This window comes from Mesocricetus auratus, unplaced genomic scaffold (assembly GCF_017639785.1).
Source record: "Mesocricetus auratus isolate SY011 unplaced genomic scaffold, BCM_Maur_2.0 Super-Scaffold_100676, whole genome shotgun sequence".
NCBI lineage: Eukaryota > Metazoa > Chordata > Mammalia > Rodentia > Cricetidae > Mesocricetus > Mesocricetus auratus.
Genome location: NW_024429266.1, coordinates 152,902,477 through 152,922,761, shown reverse-complemented (window position 1 = coordinate 152,922,761; position 20,285 = coordinate 152,902,477). Strand labels below are relative to the sequence as shown.

The 20,285-nt window shown below is 51.7% G+C and overlaps 1 protein-coding gene across 2 annotated transcripts in view; it reads left to right on the top strand.

Moving 5' to 3' along the window:
* The window catches only part of Grip2 (glutamate receptor interacting protein 2), a 76,043-nt gene that overhangs the window by 12,739 nt on the left and 43,019 nt on the right, over positions 1-20,285 (top strand). The window contains exon 1 of one of the 2 annotated variants that reach the window (XM_040737863.1): positions 18,477-18,621. The exons of the other annotated variant lie outside the window; for it this stretch is intronic. Coding sequence (XP_040593797.1) covers positions 18,567-18,621 — 55 coding nt within the window. The 5' untranslated portion in view covers positions 18,477-18,566. Of the gene's footprint in view, positions 1-18,476; positions 18,622-20,285 lie in introns of those variants that run through there. 2 annotated transcript variants of the gene reach the window in all.

Sequence of the window (20,285 nt, the reverse complement as noted above, 5' to 3'; positions counted from 1 at the left end):
CAAACATTAAAAACAAAATATTTTGTCAAGGTGCCTTTCAGATTCAGGATTTAACTGTTGTTACTGAAGACCATCTTGATAATAAAGACCCTGCACTCCCGGGCCCTCTAGTGGATTCTCTGTCTGTCTCTGTCACGCCACATGCAACCCTCTTACTTTTGCTGTGCCTTCACAGGCTTCCCAAGGGCAGCATGTTCCTGGGTTATTAAAAACCCTTCTTCTTGTAGTGTTCCCCATCCAGTGAGCATACCAGGCATAGCTTATTTACCAGCTCCCCTACAGTTGGGCACCGAGGTTGTTTGCAGTCTTGCTTTATGAAAGCCGTGAGAACTGCCGTCGGCCTGGCACGTGGCCCCTCGAAGCTCTCCCACAGATTTCTTGTACTTGTCGTTTTTAATGGCCACATAATCTCTGGGAGCGTTGCTGTTCCTCATGTTCCAGGCCGTTTCTCCCTCCCATCCCATGTGGCCTCCCCTTCCCCTGTGGGAATGGGCCCCTCGCTCCTAGCACCATTGAGTCACCTCAAGTAGGGAGGGAAGGCTGCAGATCTGTCGCCAGGACATTTGCTGCCTCCTCCTACACTTGGGCTTCAGATGCTGTATCCCCTCCCTCCCCCACTCTCACACTGCCCAGCTAGCTTGGCCTGGGCATGGGGACAAACTAACTGAGTCTCTGCCCTTGGGGAGCAAGACAGAGGAGCTGGGCCTGGAGGGTGCCAATGAATATTTGTTCCCAGAGGGAGATCTGCTAAAAAACAGGGAAGGTGGTCCGTCACAAAGGGTGGCATTTGTGCCATCACCAGCTGAGGAAAGACTTGGAAGAAGGGTTTCCAGCAGTAGGATCACTAGTCCTGGGACAGGTGTGTGCACCCAAGTCTTTGCAAGATGGAGGAATGTGGCCACCATGTGTTCTAAGGCGCTGGAGTGTGCTCTAGGGGCTTGCCTGCCACCTCCCCCTGTTGCCCCGTCACTGGGTGGACCTTCCACTTCCTCACAGGGAACAGCAGTGTGGTCCTCGGAGGAAAGCACTGAGGGGTGGAGGCCAGCCCTGCCTTTGGTACCTGAGAGCAGCTGCAGTAACTGCCTGTGAGGGAAGTCAGGGCTGAGGTCTGTGTGTTGCGTGATGTGGCTCACAGAGCCTCCTCCGACAGGTGCCTTAGGACAGGGTGGGTTCATATACTTTCCGCCCCTTTCCCCGCTTCCCTCAGTCTAAGCAAGGTGCCCAGAACTGCACTTGTACTGACTTGACCCAGTGAGACACAGCCAGTCCTGCCTCTCATAGCTGTGGTGATGATGGGCACCTATCGGGACTCACAGGGGGTCGGACATCTTGAAAAATACTCTTACCTTGAACTCTGTCCTGTTGGCTGGGGATGTGAGTAAGCCCTGCCTCAGTCCCTGCCTGTAGGTACCCTGGAGGGAAGCAGAAAGTGGCCCCTTGAGGACAATCAAATGAAATTGCCATGGATCCCCACACTTAATTTAATGAAAAGGCAGTGCAGGGAGGCAGAGGCAGCCAGGCAGGGCCTGTGGGCTGAAGGCAGCATGATTCCAGGGAGATTTATGGGGCTTCATAAAAGATTCAGCTCTGGCTGATCTGGGACATAGCCACGCTCAGCCTCTGGCTCAGTGCCTTCAGCCTGGAAGGTGGTCTGCACTCCCGAGGGTTCCAAACGCTGTGTGACGCTGGGCCAGTAGCAACCCCTCTCTGGGCTCTGCAGTATCCGCTTCCTCTGCTAGCCCATTGTCTTTGGCTGACAAAGTGTGTTTTCAAGCGTTTCACAGCCATGAGGCCTGCTTGTTGAGAGCCTTCGTGTTTCTCCCAAGGTGCTATTCCATTTCACAGAGGAGGAAACTGAGGAAGTTCAGCATCTGGCAAGCCTGGAGCCAGTGCCGGGGTTGAGTGGTCCTTGAAGGCGGGAGGAGCCTCCACAGTGGGCTAGAAGGTCACCTGGCTCTTCACACGGCCTTGGCATCTGCTCTATCAGACTTCATTTTCCTCTTAACAGAGACATGGCCAGGGCAGCTAAGGAACTGGTGGGAACCCACAGCAGCTGGTGCTAGGGTAGTGCTGGGGCCCCGCCCTCCTCTGGCACACTGCACAGGGCTTTGGGCCTCCCTTCTCTGGGACTCATCTCCACTCACCCGCTGTGTGGCTCCAGGCAAGCGAGCTGCCTTCTCTGAGACTCTACAACGAAGATGGCAGTCCTCGGCTTTTTCAGAGCGGTGACGTGGATACCTGCATCAGGCATTGGCCAGTAGCTTCTACTTCAGAGATGCCCATTCCAGGGCTGTGCGCACCACACAAGGGGTCCCACGCTCTTCTCTCAGTCGTCAGCTCTGCTGTTGCAGTCTGCATAGCTCCCGGGGCAGAGGAGGGAGGGAACTCAGCGTGGGCTATGGTGCAGATGGCAGGCAGCTAATTTATTTACCTCTTCCTAATAAATATGCACACCACATAAATAAAATATTCCATGTGTCCCACTCCACCCGCACCCAGGCAGGCAGCAGTAGCTGGCTGTACGACACAGAGGCTGCCTCTGCCTTTGGAGGGTGGCCCAGGTAAGAGCTGGGGACTCTGCCTTAGCCTCCTTCCTGGCTCAGACTCCTGTGAGTGCCACAGATCTTCCAGTTCCTGCCTCAGATAAGTGAAGCCTTGTGTTCCCCCTGGAGTGGTGCAGGACCTGACCAGACTGTCCTGGGAGTGTCCGTGTTGGTCTGACTTTCACTGTTGGGATCAAATTCATTTTGACTCACAGGACCGGAGGCTCCAGTCCACAGTCAGCCGACCCCATTGGTTTGGGGCCTGTGAGGAGGCAACATCCTGGCTGTAGGACGTGGCGGAGCGAAACTGCTCACCTCATGACAGCCAGGGAGTGGAGAGATGGGAGGGATGGTAACCAGGCATAATCCCCAAGGGCATGCGTCCAAGGACCTAACGTCCTCCACCCAGACCCTTCCCTCCGTGTTTCCATAATACCATGGCATCAGGAGTCCACTGGTGGATGAATCCACAATTGAACCAGGGCCCTCACAAGCCGCCATCCAAAGCCCCACCAACAGCAACCAAGATATCAAACCATGAGCCTCAGATCCAAACAGCTGTTATCAAAGCCTCTGCCATCCTGTGCTTCTTTGGACTGGACTGCAAGACTGTAGGGAAACACTCCAGAGGGTCACATCAGGAGGGACCCAGGACTGCAAACTTTGACCTGTCTGCCCCGCCTCCACCTGCTCCCTCCTCCAGACAGCTCTCCTAGCTGGCTCTTTCCCTCCTCTGGCTGCTCCTCGTATCCTCATCCCGGAGCTGAGAATCAGCTCTAAGACAAGGTAACGATTCCAGGAGCTGCTACTCTAGAGCCCAAAGCAGTCTAGGAAGGGTGGGGAGCAGGCACAGGCTGTGAGCCAGAAGCCTGGCTCTCCCTCTGCTGCAGGAAAGGATTCTTGGAGTACCTGTGTCTAGAGGGGTTTGGTGAGACTTACAGTTGTTTTTCCGAGCAGCAACTGCACCAGGCTCTGCCACAATACCCTGGTGGTTCACTGGTGAATGGGGGCACACCAGGACTCTGCCCAGTGGATCAGCAGACAGATGGGCACACTCATGACAAGTTGTGAGCCGCCCCACATGGTGCTGAGAACGGCACTCAGGTCCTCTGTGGAAGCAGTGCGCACTGTTGACTGCTGAGCCATTTCTCCAGCCTGCATTTTCACTCCTCACGTCGGAACCAGACTCTGTGGTATCTGCTGACCAGCCCTTCTTTATCCTCTCCTCTGGTGATGCGCACCTAGGCTGGCTGTGGATCTTGGCTGCTAAGCAAATGCTTCCATAATGTTCTGGGACCATCTTCTGTTGGTCAGTACCAAATCACTTGTCTGTTCCTCGCTTGAAGAATGGCTTGGTTGGTTGGAGTGGATAGATTTAGCTAGTACCTTTCTTGGGAGCAAGGTCAGTCATTTGAACTGCCCATGAGCCTGAGGTAGGGAAGAGGTTGCCCCAGGACAAAATAAGGTGTGAGTACCAGGAGGTCTGGATAGTTTGTAGGCATACAACTTTTCATTTTAATGAGAGGAGTGGAGCTTGAATATGCTGCAGAACTCTACCAGTACCTGCTCTGTCTACCCATCCACCTACCCACCCACCCACTTTCTATCCATGTGTCTGTCTCTGTCTGACTATCATTTTAAAGAACTGGCTCACATGACTGTGACGTCCAGGCTGGGCTGAGGGTTTCTCTGGAGGAGACTTGTTCTTCTATTGAGGGCCCCTTGCTCTGTTATTAAGGCCATCATTTCCACATTAAGGAGAGGCGACAGGTTGTTCTCAGTGTCCGTACAGTGCATGCTCCCAGATACCATTTAATGTCTGACTAACCTGCTGGCCACTGTGGCTCGGCAGTTTCAGGATCAGAGGAGGCACAGGCTTCCTGACACCTGGAGGCAGGTTGAACATGCTGTCCTTGTCCTTCTGGGGGCTGTGAGGAACTGTTCAGGGAGGGGCAGAGGAGGCCACAGCAGAGGAAAGGGGAGGGGGAACAGAACGTTATCCAGCTATTAGTGTGTTACAACTCTGCTTGGGCTGGGTAGGAGGTCCCCAAGTGTTACAGTTCTGAGGGGAAAGGTGACCTGGTAGTTGGAGCTGAGGGATACCACAAAATCACATCACACAATAAACCTCACACAAGAGATTTACTGGGAGGGGAACCCCAGGAAGAGTGGCTGCCTCAGCTTGGGTAAGAAGCAGTGGAGAACTGGGCAAAACATAGGGTTTATATAGGGTTTCTTGGGGAGAGGGCAGAGCTTTCCAAGGTAGGGTTCGGTGGGCTTTCAAGTACTGAGCTTGGACTTTTTATTCTGTAGGATAGAGCTTAGCTGCCTGTGTCTGGAGGGGCTAGTGCTTGCTTTTAAGGCTGTTAGAGTGTTCTGTGGATGGAAGCTGGCCATTGGAGGTCCTCGTGAGTAGGGCTGAGGCAGGCTTGGAGACTGTGGATCAGTCATAAGTGAATTTTGGTGATTGCCAGCCACACCCAGTCTAGCCCTATAGGAACCCGAAGCAGGCCCTGATCCAGCTGAAGTCTGAAGCCCTGGGAGCATTCTGGCACAGGACAATTTATCCATTAGCCACTGTGCCAGAAGGCATGATGCTATGATAGTGACAAGAATCACAATGATTAATGGCAGGGGGACCACGACTTAAATGTGGAAGACAAGCTCCCTGCCTGGCAGCAAGCATGGCTCAGAGTCCTGCCCATCAACAGCCTGAAGTCAGGACACTGGACAACCTAACCAGAAGCCATGGGGAGGTACTTGCCTCTGCAGGCTAAAAGACAACTCGGCAACTAGTAAAGACCACTTGCACATTTGGTATCCAACCTAGAGCTAAGGTGAGAGGAATATACTAGAAACTGAGACTCAAGGAGAGAAGTAGAACAAATTACTAAAGTGAAAGACTGATGTGTAACCCAGGTTGGCTTGATACCAGAGCTAGAGCTGCCTCATTTTCATGGGCATTTCCATAGAACTTGTGCCTTCGGCTATGATAGTAACAGCAGTCAGTTTTCAACACAAAATATAGAAGTCACTGCAGTCCACAGAAATTCTCATAGTCTATAGAAACCGTGCTCCACAGAAATCTACACAGTCTATAGAAACCATAGTCCACAGAAATCTGCATAGTCTATAGAAACCATAGTCCATAGAAATCTGCATAATCTATAGAAACCATAGTCCACAGAAATCACTAGAGTCCATAGAAACCACCACAGTCCACAGAAATCTGCATAGTCTATAGAAGCCATAGTCCACGGAAACCACCACAGTCCATAGAAATCACTATAGACATCACCACAGTCCACAGAAACCACCTCAGCCCCTCCCATCTGTAAAGTGCTTACCACTTTAACAAAGCTCCCAGTTAGTATCCAACAACTTACTGTTACATCACAAAATACCTATGGCACTCGTGGTTTGGAAGTTGTGGCTCCTGGTATTGGCCCTGTGCTGAGGCATCAGATCATGCCGAACATGTAGCAAAGCCACTAACTTCACCTGCCAGCAAGCGGAAACCAGGGCACACAATCTCTTTGGAGTGCACACCCATGGCCTAAAGACCTCCCACTTGGCCCAGGTGTGGAGTTTCATTACTGCCCAGAGAAGTGGCTTCTAGTCTGGGCTGCTCTGAACCCCCATGAGTGCTGTGTGTTGTGTGGTATTGATAAGGGAGTTTTTGGCTGGCTTTATGGTGAAGAAGTCTAGGGACAGAGCTACAAAGCAACTGGTCCCTGGATGTGGAACAGCCAGACATATCAGAAAAGTCAGAAGAAGGCAGCCCACCCCTCCATCCTTCCCAGACCCTCCGTAGGCATACCACTCAATCCTCCTGGTGACACATAACATTGTCCCCATCTCTGTGGTGGTTTAAATGCGAATGTTCCCCACAGGCTGCGGGGAACCCAGTTGGTGGTGCTGTTTGCTGGGGGAAGCACATTGGTGGGAACGGGCTTTGGAATTAAAAAACCTTGTGCCAGTTTCTAGTTTGATCTTTCTGTTTTGTGCTTTAGACTGAACATGTAAGGTCTCAGTTTCATGCTACCACACCTACTGCTGCTGCCATGATGGATGCTTAGCTTCCTAGAACCATAAGCCCAAATAAACTTTTCTATAAGTTGCCTTGGCTATGGTGTTTTTATCACGGCAATGGAAAGTAACTAAATAGAATCTCCCTTAACCCATAGGCTCTTGGGGTGAGGATCAGGCTATTGTTTTGTTGCAAATGCAGCCAGGGCTGAGCGGCTGTACCATACTTGGCTGGCAAGTGGTTACCAGAGTAGAGGCATCTTACCTGGGGCCTACTTACCTGGGCCCCCAACCTCACATATACCCTGCAACCTTAGTCTGGGTGAGGGCTGGGGCTGGTCTAACTTGAGCCTGGGGTTTTGTTAGCTTCCTAGGTCATATTTGCTGGGACACAGGCAAAGTGAGATTTTATTTGACCTAGATACAGTTTTCCTCAGCAACTCCATGAGTTCCAGGGCAGGACCTCCTAGACTGGGGCCACAGTATGAGCAGCTGTTGGAGGTAGGGATGACCACAAAATGTCTGGAGAGGAATTGGGACAATGGGACTACTGCCATTTTATACTGCTGGGTAGTCAAGAACATAAACCATGTGTTAGTATGGTTTCTGCCACTAAAACAAAATACCCAGGGCTAGATAATTTGCAAAGAAAAAATGTTTTACCTCAGAATAGGGAGGTCCAAGACCACCAGAGCCAGCTTCTGTTCCCCTGCAGGTCTCAGAGTTGGCAGCACCATAGTAGAATTGTCATGTGTATAAGAGTATGAGTGGGTGAGTTGGGAAGCTAGACAGATTTGGGATCAGGTTTGCGCTTTTCTGATGACCCACTCCTGTAGAAACTAACTGGTTCCTCAAGACTTGCAGGAATTCTTTTTTTAAGGCCTGCCGACAGGTTCCACCTCCTAAAAGTTCCACTGCTTTTTGTTCATTCTAGACTGTGGCCCTGGCTGTCCTGGAACTCGCAATGTAGGCCTTGAACTCACAGAGATCCACTTGCCTCTGCCTTTCAAGGGCTGGGGTTAAAGGTGTGTGTCACCACACTCATCCCATTTCTCCTTTTTTTTTTTTTTTTTTTTGGTTTTTACGAGACAGGGTTTCTCTGTATTGTTTTGGAGGCTATCGGTCCAGCCCGGCCTCGAACTCACAGAGATCTGCCTGCCTCTGCCTCCCAAGTGCTGGGATTAAAGGCGTGCGCCACCACCACCCGGCTCATCCCATTTCTTCTTAATACTGTCATCCTGGGGCCTAACCTTCCTACATATAAACTTTGGGGCGCAGCCCATCCCCAAGGCATGGCAACTCTCTCTGTGTCCCTGTCTCCCCAACTCTTCCTGTCACTTTTGTCTCTAACTTTGTCTTTGGTCTCTTTTTCTGACTCATAAGCATGTTTCAATTTCTGGTGAATAAACTTGGGCCATTTGTCTCGTGTCCAATCCATCATGGTCATTGCTAGCAGAAGTAATCAACACGAAATAAAACTGACATCGGCTAAAACCACGCACAGGAGAAATAGCCATCGACTGAAAATCGACGAAAAGAGTCAAGCCTCAATGCCAGTTTTAAAGGCTGCGCAAATCTGACATGTGAGAATTAGAGCTGACAGAAATAATGGCCCGACAGGGAAACGCAGCAGTGGAAGCGGCCTGCAATCAGTAGTGAAGGATGAATCAAATCTTCATTACAAATTTTAATTAGACAAGACCTGATCGCCATGTAATAGATCTCAATAAAGCGAAAGTGGAGAGGGGAGATGTGGGGCAGCTGAACCGCGGTCTTTGGAGGATCGAGCAATGGCTTACGTACAGCTGATGAGGCTCATGCCAGCTGCCTTGGGCATCCCGGCCAGGGAAATTCAAGCTTCCTTTCTAACGATGGGGTCATAGGGACCCCGCCCCTATCTGGAGGGAAGATGCTGGTGCCTGCCGAGAAGTGTTTGTAGAGGCTGAAACAATAAGCAGGTAGCTGTGGACAGCCAGTGTCACTAGGCCGTGTGGTTGGACATTGGTCAGGCACATGCTCACAATCCCAGTGCTGGGCAGGTGAAGACAAGCCGGTCTAGCCTTACTGGTGAGCCAGGCTAACAAGAGACAAATGCAGCACATCATGTAGATAGATGCCTCTACACGAGAGTGTATGTGCACATGTACATTTGAAACAAGTCCTCTTTGTCCCCAGAACTAGTGAGGATGTGGGTTCCGAGACAGTAGCTACCCCTCTGGTGGTAGCGGGTGTTAACATGGGGGCTGCCTCTCCACATTGACGGAGAGACTGGCTTTGCTTCTAGAGTCTTGGGCTCCACACAGTCTGTGTCTGCTAAGGCTTATCACAGAGTGTGGGCCTGCAGCTTCCTTGTCTCCCACCTGCCTCCCTGGCTCTAGGGAGACGCAAAGAGCCTGGCAGATGTCTGAGCAGACGCCAGCCGCCTCCCTGATGACAGCTTCTTAATTGTTCTCTCCTTGCCTTTATTTATGTTTTTTACCTTAAAGGGTGTCCAGGCCAGTCAGAACACTTCCCTTATGAGACCTCGAGGGGCTCACAGTGCACCATCCCCTACCAACAAGCATCCACACTCCTGGCTCTGAGCATATCATTCCTTTGGTTTGCTTTATGGTGTGAACTACCCCGCAGGTATTACTCCCTAAGGTGTGGTTTCACCTCTCCTGAACCAACGCCTGCAGCTTCTCTGTGCAGCTCTTCACAGAACATCATGTGTCTGATATCCATCCATGCCGGTGAGCGAAGCAGTGCCTGCCTTTTCATCACTGTGTAGTGCTCCACTGCATGGCTGAACCACATTTTAGTTTTTTTTTATTCTGATGCTGAGTCTAGATGGTTTGCTGGTTTTTTGTTTGTTTGTTTGTGTTTTGTTTTGTTTTTTTTACTAAGGAAAGTGCTGCTGAGTCTTTCACTTCTTTTTTTTGAGACAAGGTCTTGCTGTGTGTCCCAAACAGTCTAGAACTTGATGCAATCCTCCTGCCTCAGTTTCTCAAATGCTGGGATTACAGGCATGCACTTTCTTGCCTAGCTTTGCTGTGAATATTCTTAAATATGCCTCTCCTGGTAGCCAGGTACACACGTATCCCTTGGGGCTGTGCTTTCTAGCAGGTAATTTAACATTTTTGTTGAAGTGCATTTTAGGACACACACACGCTTCAAAGTTTTGATAAATGCTGCCCGGTGTCTTAAAATGTAGTTGCCCCTCTCTACATTCCCACAGGCAGTGCATGAGGCTTCCAGTTGCTCCTCATCTTCACGCCTGGCACTGTCAGGTCTTTACTTTTTGTTTTAGGCATGAATTTACAAGCATAAACCGGGCTTCTAGGGGATTCAGATGTGTTTGGCGGGAGGCTCAGAATCATGCGGTGAGCTTTGAAAGTGCAGCTCTGAGGCCTGCTGGGTTATTCTAGGGCAAGCCCCAAGTCAGAGCTGCTGGGCAGGTGTGTTGACCCAGTGAGCTGCACTCCTGGTGTCCCTTAGCTACCCACAAGTGTGCCAGCTTCTTGTCTATTCACACTCTGTGTCCTCAGCGTAATGCCTTGGGTCCAAGGTCTTCCTCTGGCTGGAGTCTCACATCTGTGTCCCAGAGCTTGGGAAGAAGAGGGAGAGGAGGTCCAAGAGAGGGAGTGATGGGCACCAAAGGAAGCTTTACCCCAAAATGAACAGTGGTACTGAGGGTCCCCTGGTTTCCATGGCAACCTTCATGTACTGCTACTCAGTGACAGCGTGCCTACCCTATGACCTGGCTCTAAGAAAGAGAGATCTGGCAGGTATTCTAAAAGTAACGGTTGACAGCACCTGGGGGCAAACTCAGATGCCTAAAGATGCAGGGGATGTGAGGAAGGTGGGGCAGGGAATAAAACACACATAGTACACACAGAGACGCCTGTGCACACAGTACACACAGACACACACGCACACAGTACACACGGAGACGCCTGCGCACACAGTACACACACGGAGACGCCTGCGCACACAGTACACACACAGAGACGCCTGTGCACACAGTACACACGGAGACGCACACAGTACACAGAGACGCCTGCACACACAGTACACACACAGAGATGCCTGTGCACACAGTACACACAGAGATGCCTGCACACACAGTACACACGGAGACGCACACGCACACAGTACACAGAGAGACGCCTGCACACACAGTACACAGAGACGCCTGCACACACAGTACACACGGAGACGCCACAGTACACACGGAGACGCCACAGTACACAGAGAGACGCCTGCGCACACAGTACACAGAGACGCCTGTGCACACAGTACACACAGAGACACCTGCACACACAACACTTCTTAACTGGGCGGTGACTGTGCCCTAGGGGACTTTTAGTAAAAAGGCCTGGAGGCGCCTAAGATATCTTGTGGATGAAGCCCCGGAGAAGGGGTGCTGACAGCATCCTGTCAGTGGCCAGACCTGCAGCTCAGCACTCTGATGTCCAATCAGCTTCATGTTCACAGCTCTCCCACCTCAAACGCTGACAGTGCGGGGACTGGGGACTGTCTTGTCCTTTCAGAGCAGAGCACTGGCTTGGAATGCCCTTGCGGAAGTTCTGCCTTGTACTGGCCAGGGAAAGGCCAGTGTCTCCTATTTCCTATTCATTGAGCCTTGGTACATTTGAAAAACTAAACTGGCAATTATTTCTTAAAGGAAAATATAAATCCACGAGAAATACAAGCCACAAGTCAGAGGTGTGGATGCCTCCGCAGGGTCAGACTGAAGCCACAGGCTCTAGCCCACAGCTCTCCGGCTGTTGCTGCCGTGGATGACAGTACAAGTGAGTCTGGGTCTACAGCTTTGCTCCAGAACAAACTCTGCACCCCACGTGGCTCAGATGCCTGTAAAGGTCATGCATCCAACACAGCCCCCTCTCACCCTCTCACCCCTGCCCTGGACAGTACTACTGCACCTTATCTCTAGTGGCTGTCTGTCTGATGGGGTCAGATGGGGACATGTTCTGCAGGGATCGGCTGACTCAGGCAAGACACCGGCAGGAAGCAGCTGGTGGAAAGGGCTAACACTCCTGTTCCCAGCCATTCTCCCCCACCCTGACGATTTCCCCTGCACCCACTGCTCCTCTCTCCTCTCCATTAGGTTGTGAGTCAGAGATTCTGGTTTCTAATCCCAACTCAGCTCTTACCACATAGGCAGCTACCTGGGTCAGGGTGGTCACTCTGCCTTTTCCCGGCTATAGATGCAGATGAGTAATAGTCCCGGAGGCAAAGGTTTTGGGAGAAAGTCCAGTGAGGAAAGAGATTTCACAAGCATAGAGCAGGGCCTGGCTGCACTCCTTGCTTTGGCACATCCCAGCCAGGAGAACCTATGGGAGTCACTCTTGTGTGGGCCATGGCCACTCTGGCTGCTGGCAGACTCTGAGGCGAGCGCCCATGAGGAGCCAGCACAGAGCCTGACCCTGAAAGCAGCATGGAAGGTGGTGACAGCTCTACCTGGATGAAGGTCACCCCCAGTCTCATCCCCGAATGTCTCCAGGCCTCTCCTCCCCTGAATCTTCTCAGCCCACAAGATGTCCCTTTAGAGTAAGGGCGAGCTAGAGGCAGGCTATCTCACTCGCAGTGACCTGGCCCTTTGCCTGCCCCTGATGCCTTGGTTACCACATTTGGGACATGAGAGCAATCACAGTCCCCACCTCATTGGGTGTCAGAGAAAAAAAAACATATAAAGATCTAGAAATGATTTATAAATCACCAAGTCAGGATGTCACTCACTCCTAGCTCTGTTTTTTTTTTTCAGAGAAAATTCTGGAAGTGAATACTTAACCGTCATCTTGTCAGATCTGTTATCACAGGGTGCTTATGTTATTCCATAGGCAGGCCATAACGTGTGGGGAAGGGCCTGGACAATGTCATGAGTGACCTAGCATCAGAGGATCTGGGGTCTAAACTTCCTCCCCAGATGACAGGCTGCCCTCTCCTTATAACCCTTCAGGTGCTCTAGAGAGGCAAGGACACAGCAGGAAGGATTGGCTGAAGGAGGAGAAGCCCAGCCTGGCCCAGACTCTTCCAAATGGCACATGGGGTCCCTAACTACCACACGCAGGCCACCTCCTCCAAATGCCGCACACCATAATCTGCACCTTCAGTAATGGCACCTGCCCAAGTGTTCGCTCCTAATTATTGCCTATAAAGACAATGCCAGGAGTATTAACAGTCTTGCCACCTGTTTCCTGGCAGGTGGCCCTGTGGTGCACCTGTCAGCCAGCTGCCTTGGTCCCCAGTGAGAAAGGAGCTGTGTCTTTTTCATCCTGAGCTCAGGGCCCTAGCCGTCAGGTGGCTGGGTCAATTCCTGGGAAGTCTCTGCCTCCCTGGGGGCTGCTTCCTAGCTGTGGCATCAGGGGCTCTGGAGAGGGTAGAGGGCTTGGGAATTCTCTGTCCTCTGAGTGCTGTGTGATGCCGGGTTTCACTTTCTCTTTCGGATGGCCAGTGTCCAGTTCTTCCTACAGGGCACAGATAAGGTGGAGGCTCTCCAGTCCCGGGTCAGGGCCAATATCAAAACCCCTGTCTGTAGTGGTGGTGCACGCCTTTAATCCCAGCACTTGGAATGCAGAGGCAGGTGAATCTCCGGGAGTTCGAGGTCAGCTTGGTCTACAGAGCGAGTTCCAGGACAGGCTACAAAGTTACAGAGAAACCCTGCCTCAAAAAAACAAAAACAAAAACAAAAAACAAAAAAGAAAAGAAAAAAACCCTGTCTCAATTCCCCCAGGGGACCCTAGGTGACATCACTTCGTGGGTACTGTAGCCTGTAAGGTGAAGTCACTTTTTGGGTGTCATTTCCTATTAGGTAAATGATACTTCTTGAGTGTCATCGCTTGTAAGGTGACATACTCATGTGGATATCATTATATAAGTGATGTCACCTCAGGGTTCAATCATCTGTGAGGTAAGTCACCTCGTGGTGCCATTGCTTGTAAGGTGACATCACTTCCTGGGTGCCATCACCTGTGAGGTGAGCCATGGCCTGCAGTGACTCCAAAGTTCTGCCAGTGCAGGCATTCTCCGTGCCGACACTTGGTGTCTGTGTCCATGTGGGCTCCTAACTGTCCTCGTGTCAGTTGCCAATCATCTGACAGAAAGGGCTGGACTTCTGACTCAGTTTGGGGGTTCAGGACTGGCCCAAGATTCTGGCCTATGGCGACTTGGAGCATCGTGGCTACAGACATGGCTGTTCACCTCAGGACAGGAAACAGGAGACAGGAAAGGGTGGGATTGCCATCATCTGAGGATGCACCTACCTGATGTACTTCCTCCAAGGCCTCACCTCTTAAAGCCATACAACCTCTCAGTTTCTCCAAGGACATGGCATTTGAGAGACATCACCAGTGCAAGCTGTAATGACTGAATTAATGGTGTTTTATACTGTTGAGGGGGAAAGTGAGGCCCAACCTGCTAAACTCCTTGAACACTGCTCTGACCCTGTGAAAGGCGCTGCCAATCTGGCCACTCAGTCTTCCACGATCCACAGGCTCTCCTCCCTATTCCTCATTTCAGGGACTGTTAAATCACAGGGCAGTTGGGCCCCCTCTGCTGCAAGCACCACCATTTCTCCCCCGTCCCTCAGAGGACTGCCATACCTCCAACTCTCTTGCCTCTAGCCTTTCTGCTAGCCCTACTGCCCTGCCCCCTCACAGCCTGTACTCACTCAGCCTGTGTCCCTCAGCAGCCCCCCACCCCAGTGCTCCCCCATCCCAGCTGCCACCACAGCGCTCCCTCTTCTAGCCTTTCTTCAAATGCTACCATCCAGATGTGGCATTGATGACCCTCCTCTCCCCTTTCTTGTTTCCATGGCTGTAGATTTTCATTTACTTTCCAATGGCACCTATAGGGCAGGGATGTCTTAAGGCACTTTACAGGCAAATCAGAGCTAGTTGGTTGTTTGGTTTCATTTGCGTTGTTTTTGTTTTCCCATCCATATCTCTAACAGATAATAGGGTTTTTGTTTGTTTGTTTCCCATAATGATGATTACAATAATGGCATCAACCCAAAGGAATTAACTATAAATCTTAACATCATCTCAGGCTTGGACCTTGTGAAGCCCCCCAGTCACCACCCACCCCCTGCGTACACATCCTGTAGTCTTCAAAACATTTTTACACATGAGTCACTCACTTTGGGATACTGCCAAGGCCCCTGCACCTCATTTGACCCATTAGTCTCTCTAGAAAAATTCCTTCTCCCTCTTTTGTTGGGAGAAACCAGGTCATCTACCTATGAGATGTTTTCAGGGTATTTTTTTAAATGCATCCCCATGTGCTATGTGTGTTCTGCCCACTGGTCCTCAGGATTTGAGGGTTTCCCACCACTGTCTGGCATCCAGTCTGTGTCTGCCCCCACACCATTTGAGGATTGGAGGAGCTCCAACTGCAACCCCCACAAGCCTATGGAGCACCCATAAATGTTGAGGGACCTCAACTCAGGCCAACCATAATCTTTGGTTTCTGGGCGGAAAAAAAGAATTTCAGAGATAACCAGTATAGTGAGACAGAGTTGGAAACATTATTGAAGATTTTTTAATATAGACTTAAACACAAGACTTCAGAGAAAGAGAGGCACTCAAAAGAAATGAAGATAACCCAAGTGGGGGTGTGTGCTTCCCAAGGGGGAGGAGGGGAAGGCAAGACATGCCCAGGTGTGTAGGGATGTCTTGAGGGATTGAAAGCAATGAACAGTCTCAGCATCAGCCATTTATACCATTTTGGTGACTATTAAGTTGCATCTCAGAAGGTTGCAAACTCCCCTTTTCTCTTTGCTTTTATAAAAGGTTATGTGAGAGATGGCTGTGGAGATGCCTTGGACAGAATTACAATACAGGAAAACCAGAAGCTACTAGGGCCACACAAGGGATTCATAACTAGACCTTTCCCTGTAAGCTGCTGAGAATCCCAGAAAATTGCAGGCTCATGGCTGAGAAGGCAGAAAGGCCTTAAGCAGTTGTTAGCTGTGCTGGGATTTTTGCTCTGCTGCTGGCAGAGGCTCCAACCAGATCCACGATGAGGGCTCTTGTTCCCATCTCACACCCCCGAGGCTTCCCCTGCCTTCCCACCCTCCCCATCAGTCTTTGCCACACCTGTGACATCTAAAATACACCCTGCTGGGGACAAAAGTCAAGGTTGCTGCCTCATTCTACACCAGCATTTGTGACCGGGAGGGTGTGTGGCTCTTTCCCCTTCTTTGGTACATCATTATGCAAGCATACGTGGCACCTTACAATTTTCCAGTCTTTCTTCTTTGTCCAAGCTGTCCCAGACTTGGCCAGTGGGTGCCTAGTGCTGGCCTTTGGTGTCTTTTTGGCCTTCCCCACCCAGGAAAGATCTTCAGCTTGTCCTCTCTAGCCCAGCCTGAGGCCAACCCTGGGAGCCCTTTCAGCCTGTAGGAGCTGTCTCATTTCCAGGAGACAATGCAAACTGTACGGGGATACCCTTCTCCTTGCTCTATTTATTTTACCTTCCGTTACACTGCTTACTTGTTTATTATATTGTTGTTATTCTCTCTCCCCAACAGAAAGTCTTGATTTTGTTCATCACTGGGCCTCTGAGACAGCGCACAGATGATGCCTAATACATATTTGTTGAACGAGAAAGGGGATGAGACTGATGGATGTCCCACGTGCTCACCCTTCCCCAGCCTGAGGGAGTTGTGCAGAGGGTCCCTCCCCACCCCGCCTCTCTCTGCCTCCACAGACCCAGCCTTGGGTCTTATTTACAGAAGCAGAGCTTAGGCGGCAGAAATGTCACCACTGGGCCTGTGGGAAGGAAAGGCCAAGAAGATTAAAGGCATCTCTGATGAGATGCTAATTTGTTTCCGGAAGCAGGTAGGGGTGGCGGCGCCCCTGGGCCTTGGGGGCTTTGTGAGGCTGAGACAGGCCTGGGGAAGGAGGAATGGCTGGCAGAGGCTGGCCTGGATCCTGTCGTGGTCTTTCCCTTCTTTCTGCCTGTCTTTTGAGGTCTGTAAAGCGTGTGTGCTAAGGGGAGTGAGTCAGTTTTGTGTTCAAATCCTGCCCTCAACACTCTCTGGGTCCTAATGATTCACTGTGGTTTTCAACTGCCACTGTCAGCTGGTACACAGTGGGCAGGGACAGGTGTGACCTGGTTCTTAGTCAGCCATCTCACCCTGGACTCTGGTCCCAGCTCTGTTACCTGACAGTTTGTATAATCCGAGTGTGAAGCAGCCTCTTCTGCCTGTGCTGAGCTGGCAGGACACATGGCACGCAATGGGGCTTTTCTCAAAGGCCCAGTTGTGGCAGTTGACCTGGTCTTATGGCTAAGATCTGAGACCTCGTTCTACTGCTTGCATGCTGTGTGACCCTGGTGGAGTTCTGCACCTCTCGGAGCCTCAACGTCCTCATTTGTAAAAGGGGAATGCTCCTCAAACCATCCTGGTGCACCTTAAAGATTAAATGAGATAGGTTGTGAGAGGCAACAGGCTGTTCAATTTCCCACCTTGACTTCCATTGTGGTTTGCACACAGGGATGCGCTCCATGTAGAACAATTGTGCTAGCGGCTGCCACTTATTGGCTCTTGAGCTCCTTATGCCAGACTCAACTGTGCACACTGCTCCTGCAGCCCACCTCAGGCACAGTCAGATGGGAAAATGGGCTCAGAGGGATATACTGAGATGATTTGCGGTCTGATCTGCTCATCCCCGAAGACTCATGCTCGATCAAGAGCCCACCTTTAGCTCCCTGGGCTTGTGCCCACCTAGGGCTCCACCATGCCCCCCAAAGACGGAAGAACAACATCTCTCATAGAGCTGAACAAGGAACCCAGGACCCGAGCCTCCCACCCTACCCTGCTGTTGCCAGTGCTCTCGCTTCTCTTTCCTGTAAACAACAGGAATCCCCTGCCAGAGAGAACCAGGTCAGTTGAAGCCTGGTCGTGATGGTGGTCAAAGGAAGTCCTAAGAGCCAGGCAGCCCAATGGGAATGGCCTTCTGGGAGACTTCTGGGACCCTTCCTGCCTGGGCTTTTCATTCTTCACCCACTCCGTTTACCCCTCATTGCCCTCCACTCCATCTTCTCTGGCAGGAACGCAGCAGCCCTTGGGCAGACTGGGTATCCAGGCCTGGCGGGAGGGACTGCTGCAGAGCGATGGGACAGACTTCATCCTACCTGGCTCAAGGCCTCGCTGCTGCTGACTCTGCAGCAGATTTCTTCTGTTGCCTTGACTCCCGAGCAGTCCTTCGGGCTCCTCCTGAGAGTGCAGACGGGGCTCTGACCCATCCTAGGGGGCTTAGAGTTTAAAAACTGAGCCTAAGCAGCCCACTTAGGGGAGAGGGTGGGAATTCTTCTGCCACGTGCCTGCTCTGACGTAGCTGTTCCTCTGCCTCAGTCTCCCCAAGGGTAATACTGCCTGCCAAGCCAATGGGAATGAAGTATTACATGTCTACTGAGCTCTTTTCAGATTCCTGACCCTGTGAACTCCTGTGCCATCGATTTAGGTACCCACTAGGGTTTTGGGACATGTTGTCAATGATCTGTGCCATGGCATAGCAGATCAGCCCATCCAGCAGCTAGCTAGTTAGAATGAGCATCTGAGGACCAAGCAAGTAGTCTCATGCAGAGAAGTTTCACAGAGCAGTTCTAGATGGTGGGACCCACCCAACAGCTGGCAGAGGAAGAGGGGAGGAGGCTGGCAGAGCTGAGCAGAAGCTGGTGTGGGCTAGGCAACACTTTTGGCGGGAAGAGGGAATAGAGGATGGGGGTGCTCAATATAGATTCTCCACACCAGAACTTGGGAAGATAGATCTGCTCTGGCGCCCTGCTTGCTGTGGAGGAAGGGCCTTGCTGCCGGCTCTGGGGAGGATTATCTATTTTAGCAACTCGGAAAGGGAGGAGGCCTGGAGCGCCCAGCCTCCACCAGTCAGGCGGCTGGGGCGCAGCGCAGAGGCGTGCGCGGGATCTGGGCTCTGAGACTGCGGGTGGCTGCGGGGCTCCAGGCCTGGGACGTACCGGCGGGCAGTAGTGATGTTGGCGGTGTCACTCAAGTGGCGGCTGGGCGTGGTGAGGCGGAGGCCCAAAGGTACTGAACAGAGGCTGCTGAGGGAGTCACTGGGGGAGGCTCCCTTGTTACCCTTGGTCCCCCTGTCTCCTAGCTGGCTTTTGTCTGGGTGCTTGGGGTACCTCTGTGCCATCCCTCCTGGGGTCTAGAATCTGGGTCTCTCCCCTAGGCACTTGTCAGTTGTTCATCTCTCTGAATCGTCTCTGGGGCCCCATCTCCCTGTGTTCCCATCTGTCTCTCTACCCTAGCTCTCTTTGTCTGGTCCCCTGGGGATCTCTTCCTTTCCCTGGTCCTCCTCCCTGCCCTGATGGCAATCCTGTGCCTCTCCCATAATCTCTGTCCTATTTGCCCACTCCTGCCCTCTCCCTTCCTCACTGTCTTTGTTCAAGGGTCCTTTTAGTGTTTTTCTGTGTCTTCACTTTTCTGAGCTTCTCCTCCCCACCCCTCATGGGATGTGTGCTCAAAGAGCTTTTCTTCCCTCCCTATTCAGACATCATCTATGGGGCAGCCCAGGAGAGAGAGAGAGAGAGAGAGAGAGAGAGAGAGGGAGAGAGAGAGAGAGAGAGAGAGAGAGAGAGAGAGAGAGAGAGAGAGAGAGAGAGAGAGAGAGAGAGAGAGAGAGAGAGAGAGCATCCACACCTCTGCTGCAGGCTGGGGTTGAGGGTTGTGGGTGAAGCCTGGGCCTGGCTCTGGTCCAAGCTGAGTCAACTCTCTTGAGTCCTGGTTTCCACTGGTCCCATCCCTGACACAGGTGTAGCCTCTTGGAGAAGAAGAAGGACCCCAGGTGGGGACAGGTTGCAGTGGGCTGGGGAGAGCAGTGTGGAGCTGGGTTAAGAGTCTGGAGCGGGGCCTAAACATCACCTGTGACCATGCTTCCATTTTCTGCCTATAACACAGGGGATGAGGATGGCAGGGATTCGTGGTCCTGTGCTTCAGGGTGAGAACTAAGAATAACCAACCAGACCGTTAACAACAGGCCCAGACCTTATCAATGCCAGTGTGTGTAAGAAAAGGCCTCTCGCAGGGCTGTGGTGGCGCTCGCCTTTAATCCCAGCACTTGGGAGGCAGAGGCAGGCGGATCTCTGTGAGTTCGAGGCCAGGCTGGACCGACAGCCTCCAAAACAATACTGAGAAATCCTGTCTCATAACCCCCCCCCAAAAAAAGAAAGAAAGAAAAGGCCTCTCTTCATTCAGTCCCCACTGCACCCCTAAATGCCAGTCCAACCTTACCTTGCCTGTATAGCAGAAAACTGAGGTCCAGGGAGGTTAAAGGAACTTGCCCTTAGGCTACACAGCTCACCCACAGATGAACTGTTGGTGAGCATTTTGTTAACATTTGAACGACCTTTGTGAAATGGAGCTGCTCCCCTGAAAGTATCCAAGGGATAGTGGGTCCACGGGGCAGCAGAGAGCTCCAGGACCTGTACTGGCCTGTGGGCAGTTGGGTCCCTGAAGAGGCAGAGGTATCGGGAACGGGGTTATCCAGGAACTCTCTGCTGGGCTCCCAGGATCCCCTCTGCTCAATGCTGTTGCTCAGATCTGTGGGTCCTAGGGATCCTGTAGATGTGATAGGTGACCACATCTTAGGGCTGCTCTCTGTGGAGACCCTGAGATCCAGAGTGAGGATTCCCTGTATTTTTGGACATTAAGGAAGTTTTTGTATCTGCCCAGAAAGGCCTGGGTTC